Raw genomic sequence first — 6,975 nt, 5'->3', positions numbered from 1 at the left:
GATTTTAGCACTCTAGATTTTTAAATGTTTTTTTCTGAAATTCCGGAAAACTTCGGATATGTCAATAGTGAAAATTAACAAATCTTGTTATAACATTGAAATTAGATAATGATGTACTGTTGGCCCCCCTTCTCCCCATGACATCACAAGTTCTTCAAAGTTACAACTCTTAAAAGTTGAGCTTAGCATTCTTACCTGGTACCCTCTTTGCCCAGTTGATCATATGAACCAGCTCCCTGTCTGCCAGGTTGGTCAATAAGCCCATCATGGAAGCTTCACTGAAGGGTTTGGTAGGATCATACTCAGAATAGATTAAGGGCGGCTCAGCATCCATCAAGGCACTGACCATCTGATCAGCTGTCAAGGACAAGGCCGGGCTGTTCTTCTTAGTGTGCTTAATTACAAGAGGGCTTGGCCAAAGGTTAGAAGCTCTCATGTCTCCAGATGGCCCCACCTCATTCCTCCTCTCTTCATCGTCCCTTTGTCGCTTATACTTCAACATTCTCCCTCCCCTTCGGTCTTTCCGTATCCCTGAAAATGTAGGGGAAAAAAAACAATTAGTTTGTTTCTTTCATTGTAAATTTTATCTAAATATCAGATACAAAAGCAATATCTTCTTTTTATTAAGAAAGATGCTTAAGCACACAGGCAAGCTAATAAACATTTAATAACTGGTACTCTGAAAAAAAGGAATTCATTTGCAGAATTTTCTAATTTTCACGATACAAATACTATCACCTTAAGAAATTTCAAATCACTTGTCTAACATCAAGGAGCTGGCAGTTTCTGAAGATATATGACAGTAAGTGTTCATAAGCCACAGAACAAGTTGGCTCTGACAACCCAGGAGCAGTGTGTGTGTGTGTGTGTGTGTGTGTGTGTGTGTGTAACAGGTACTATAAGAAGAACAGAATTATAGTATCATTGAAATACATACAGTTTAACATCAAATATTGTTAATGTTATGAATATGTTTTCAACAGTAAGCTAAAAGGACATTTTTAATAGTGGAGAAATTGAGCAGAACAAAGGAGTAAGACCTGCAGAGATGGAGTCCCAACAGATACATCAATTTGAATGACCATTCATTCATGAAAGAATGTTTAAGGGCTAAAGAAACCATGAGAGTTACAGTATCTGGTTTATCACAATAATAAAAAAGATGCAGGTAAGAAGGAAAGAGTCCCTCATTTAACTCTGAGCACCACAGCATGGAGAGAGATCGGGCACTTGAGGGAAAGATAAGGAACTAAGTGCAGGTCTTTGATCTGAATCCCAAAAGTAATTCCCCACAGTGAAACCTAGTACTTGACGGGATTCTACAGCCCCTACCTCCAGGGCACTGGCCTCTGACAAAGCCCATGAATCTAAGCTTGCACCAGTATAATTCCTAATATTTTGTTGAGAATTGTGGGCACTGGAAGTATTGGCCTGTACCTTTGTCCTGTATCAAAAAAAGCAAAAAGACCTCAAATAAATGACTTATTGTTGTACTCAGTTAAAAATCACATGAAAAAAGTAAAAATTAATGGAAGAAAAAAAATAATAAAAAGTAGAATGAAATGAATAGACATTAAAACATAAATACAAAACTCAACAAAATTAAGACTTAATTTTTTGGAAACAAAAATAAACTTTCCTATAGATAAAGAAGAAACAACAGAGACTCAAATAAAATCAGAAATGAAAAAGGAGATATCATCTAATACCACAGAAATGAATAGGTTCATTAAAGACTACTTTTGACAACTGTATGCCAATAAATCTGATAACCTAGAAGAAATGAACGAACTCCTGGGTACATATCCCTTACCAAAACTGAACCACAAAAAGTAAAGCATATAAACAGACCAATGTTGAGTAATAAAATTGAATCAATAACGAAAAATCTCAGAATCATATTACTTCATTGCTGAATTCTACCAAATATTTAAATAAATAATCGCAATACTTTCAAGTTATTAAAAAAATTAAAAAGTAAAGAAAAAAATCTTTGTTATATGGCCAGCATTACCCTAGCAAGAAAACCAGATTAGGGTGCAGAAAAGAAAGTTACAGACTAACAACTTTAATGAATATGAATACAAAAATTTTCGACAAAATATTCACCATGATGAAGTAAATGGGCTGTAAGAGCCCACTTCAACATATGTAAATTAATAAAATGAGACATTAACAGAAGAAAACACAAAAATTTTTCTGTTCACTTCAATAGATGTAGACAAAAGATTTCATAAAACTCAATAACCTTATATTACAAAAGCTTGAACAAATTAGCTATGAAGAACATACCTTAATATTGCAAAAACCAAATATCAGTATAATAAGCCCCAAGCTCATATGATATTAAATAAGGCAAAGCTTAACTTTCTAAGATCCAAAACAAGACAAGAACACCTACCCACTTTCAACACTTTTCTTCAACCTAGTACTAGCAATCCTAACCAAAGGAAGGCAATACAATTAAATAAATGTTATCCAAAATGAAAAAGAGGGTGCCAAACTGTCTCTGTTTATAGACTATCATAAGAGAGATCATAATACCATAAGGATTTCACTGAAAACCTTTTAGAACTAATGAATCTGCAAGCTTGCAACTTGTACAATCAACATAGAAAAATGAGCAGCACTTCTACAGATCAATAATGAAATTACCAAAAACCCAAAGCAATCTTATTTATAATAGCTACAAAAATAAACAAAATACTTAGAAATAAATTTAGTTAAAAAAATGGAAAGGTCCACAATAAAAGTTACAAAGCATTGATGAAAGAAATTAAAGTGGACACAAAAGACAGAAAGACATCCGTGTTTATGAATTAGAAAATTAATATTGTTAAAGCATCCATATCATTTAACATGATCTACAGAATTAATGTAATTCTTACCCAGCTACAAAGAACATTCTTCACAAAAATAGAAAGAATTTATATGAAACCACAAAAAACTTAGTTGAGAGAGGCAGGGAGAAAAATAGAAGACATGAAAATATTTGACTTTAAAATATACTACAAAGCTATAGTAATGAGAAAACAGAAGACATGAAAATATTTGACTTTAAAATATACTACAAAGCTATAGTAATGAAAAACAGCATAATGTTGGGATTAAAAACAAAAACATATACCAGTAGAAAAGAATGGAGAGCTTAGAAGTTATCTCCCACAACTATTAGCCAACTGATCTTCAAGGAAGATGCTGAGACCATATATAGGGGGAATGAATAGTGTCTTCAGCAGATGTTGCTGTGAAAACTAGATATCCATGTACAGAAGAATGAAGCGATATAGCAATATCTCAATACAAAAAAAGAACTCAATATATATTAAGGTTTTAAATGCAAGGCATAAAACTACTAAAGGAAACATAGGAGAGACACTTCAGGATGTTGGATGGATGAGGATTTTCTGGATAAGCAAGCCAACTACCCCCACTCCAAGCACAGACAACTAAAATAGGAGATAAACAGGATTATATCAGACAGCACAGAAAAAGAAACAATAGAATGAAGACTGTACATACAAAAGAAGGAAATAACTGCAAATTCTATATAGATATGGGGTTAATAGTAAGGATGCATCAAGAACTCAACTTGATATCAAAACTGTCATTTGAATCATCATCATCATCATTCAATTTTAAAATGAGAACTAAACCAAAGTACAGAAGGACATTACTCAAAAGAAGACATGCAATTAACCAACAGGCATTTTCAAAAAGGTCCGACATCAATAATAAACAGAGAAATGCAAGTTAAAATCAAAATAAAACATTAGCTTGCACTGGGTAAGGTGGCTATTCTCAAAAAACAAAGATAACAAGTGTTAAGGAGGGTGTTGAAAAAGGATCTTTTCACACTTTTGGATTGTAAACTAATGTGGTCAATATGCAAAACAGTATTAAGCTATTTGACTTCAAAATATACTATTCTGAACTACTATATAGAGAGAACTCTAGGATCCAGCACACCCACTATTAGGCATATCTGAAAAGGAAATAAAATTATTATGTCAAAGGGACATCAGCACTCCTTGTTTGTTCACTGGAACACTATTCACAATAAGCAAGAAATGGAGAAAATCTAAATGTCCATCAATTAATGAATGGATTAAAAAATGGATACATACATTCAGTGGAGTACCTTCAGCCATAAAATTAGTAAAATCCTGCAACTATATGGATAGAAACGAAAGGCACTGTGTTACATGAAATAAGCCAGGCACAGAAGGTCAAGTTTTACATGGTATCACTTATATGTGGAATCTTAAAAAGTCATTCCAAAGAAGTTGAGAATAGAACAACTGATCGAAAAGGCTGAGGAAAGGAGAAGGGAGGAAAAAATGGGAAAGATTGGTCAAGTTATACTAAGTTTCAGTTACACAGGAGAGATAAATCATAGTGCTCTGCTCCAAGATAACAGATAATCATAATGTAGTGTATACTTCCCCAAAAGGTAGAATTTTGAATATTCTAACCCCAAGGAAATGATATCATGAATACGTGACTATTATGCAAATGAACACACATGTTGAAATAATCCATAATATCCACTAAATATGCATAATTTTATATCAATTAAATATTTTACTTTTCAAGGGTTATTTTTAAAAGCATTTAAAAATCATCTAGTAAATATCCTTATTGCCAAGCAGAACTTTTATGAGAGCAAACTAAAGATCAGTAGCCCAAAATGTATGTTACAGTATCAAGGGCCCAGCAGGACCCAGAAAGTTGCCCCTGGCTATAAACTGCACCTTGTTATCTTGAAATTGACCCAAGTCATGCTGTGGTAGTGAAATGCCCTCAGCTAAGCAAGTGTTTTTCAAAAGACAAAATTAATGTGAACTTCTATATTATTAGAAAAGTTACTTTTCCCAAAATTTGTCAGAGGACAATAGTTCTTACAAATCTACAGGAAACTGTCATTGTAGTAAAAAGTTAGTACAACTATTTTTTATATTAGAGACATGAGAAATAGTCTAGAACACACCATCTGGGCTATCACTCAACAGTAAATATATGACTAACATGAGAACTTTATCCTTTTTTGGCTATTTTGTCAAGGATTTTGGACAAACATGTGGCTACAAAAATTTTTAATATGTATCATTTAATTTTGGAGGGATAAATCAGGTATATTAGGTGATTAAAAAAAACAAAGAGAAGTCATCAACTCATCCTATTTACTCAGTACTAACAGAAGTATTTATCAGGGCTCTTGAAATAAATAATAACAAAGATTATTATATAAAGATTATTATTATTAGCACTAATGTATCAAGCACTTGTTATGTGGTTTATCTACATTACTGTTATAGGGAAGCACATTAGAACTAATTTGCTATCATAAGAAACCTGAAAGGTAATTATCAGAAAACTGCTGCTTGGAGTGTTTCACAGACTTGTTCGTGATTATTCTCTAGGATTCCATATCCATCCTTGGAAATGAAGCTGATTTGGTTTTGTATCTTGATAAATAGAGATTCTGAATTTTGCCCGTTATCACAAGTACCAGGTTGATACACTGAGGGACCGCTGTAGGTAAAAGACATCAGATGAGAACAATGGTGTGTGGTCAGCCACGGTACACTCAGGCATTTCTATTTTCCTGTCACCTGTCCAACACCTGGACTAAAGGAGCTGGTACTGACACCCTCTGCTCAGCTCACCAGCTTGCTGAAAGTATCGTGCTCATTGCTGGATGCTACTCTTTGAGAAAAATAAGCATCTTTCTACTGGAGTAGCTAGAATGCTGAGGAGACAGGAAGTCAGCTCTGCATGGAGAAAACGTGAAGACCAAAGAGGTGTGAGTCCAGAGGAAGGAAGACCAGCAGGAAGCAAAACACCAGCTAGAGGTTACTGATGAGCCCAAAGGCTGACACAGATGCAGTGTGCAGAAACTGCAGGCAGTCATCTACAGCACAGGGATAATGCACAGCCAGTTTATAATGGAGCAGCTACCAACAAAGATGCTGCCACAAAAAGAGAAATATGAGTTGAATCACTAGAGGCTTCAAGAACAGGCTAGATGGCCAGGGATAGTTCAGGCATTTAAGCGCCTGCCTGGTAAGTGCAAGGTCCCGAGTTAGACCCCCTCATACCAAAATAAATAAACAAATAAATAAATAAAACCTATCTTTGTCTGGGGAGATAGCTTAGTCGTCTAAGCGCCTGCCTGGCAAGCACAAGAATCCTGTTCAACCCCTGGTACCACATACCATGCCAGAGCCAGAACCTGGGACACACTATGCCAGCCCCAAAACCTGTAATCCCAGTGATGGGGAAGCTGAGACAGGAGGATCACTATGTGTTCAAACTGCACAGCAAGACCCTGTATCAAAGAAGGAGAGAGGGAGGGAGGGAAAGAAGGAAGAGAAGAGAAGAGAAGAGAGGAGAGGAGAGGAGAGGAGAGGAGAGGAGAGGAGAAAGAGGCAGAGAGACAGAGAGAAAGAAAGAGAGAAAGAGGAGCAGGTTAGATGAAAACTACATAGGAATTTTCAGTGAAATTATGACATCTCCCTTCCTGGAAGAATACAGAAGTGCACGTCTCAGTTTAGTCATAGGACTAAAGCAACGAGCTGAATCAGTTCAGTGACTTGAACCTGTTTGAATATTGTAAGTATAGGATTAGGACATGACAAAATTGGACACGGGCTTGAGATTTGGAACAATAAAGTACTAATGGAGAAATGGAGAAAGAATTGACTTTTTAAAATCATGAGTCAAACAGGAAAGTGTAGATTCAATGGATAGTAGAAAAGATTTTTTTCTACTTTACTTTATTTTTTTTCCTACAGTTTTATTGATAAACATATAGCAATGAGACAGTTTCAAATCAAATCAGAAGTACAGTTTCGACAAATAGTACACTGCATATATTATTCTTAGTGGTTAATTGCTGTACAAGATGCGGACTTGTGATCCTATTTACAAACACCAATAGAACAAATCATTCCATTCATTAAGACAATGCAA

General features: G+C 35.1%; 1 protein-coding gene across 7 annotated transcripts in view; it reads right to left on the bottom strand.

Moving 5' to 3' along the window:
- The window catches only part of Esr1 (estrogen receptor 1), a 435,477-nt gene that overhangs the window by 157,611 nt on the left and 270,891 nt on the right, over positions 1-6,975 (bottom strand). For all 7 annotated transcript variants that reach the window (XM_023706239.1, XM_023706238.1, XM_023706243.1 and 4 more), the window contains exon 5: positions 196-531. In XM_023706239.1, coding sequence (XP_023562007.1) covers positions 196-531 — 336 coding nt within the window. The remainder of the gene's footprint in view (positions 1-195; positions 532-6,975) is intronic.

Source organism: Octodon degus, unplaced genomic scaffold (genome assembly GCF_000260255.1).
Source record: "Octodon degus isolate 3935 unplaced genomic scaffold, OctDeg1.0 scaffold00246, whole genome shotgun sequence".
In the NCBI taxonomy this organism is placed as follows: domain Eukaryota; kingdom Metazoa; phylum Chordata; class Mammalia; order Rodentia; family Octodontidae; genus Octodon; species Octodon degus.
This window is presented reverse-complemented; position numbering and strand designations above follow the sequence as displayed.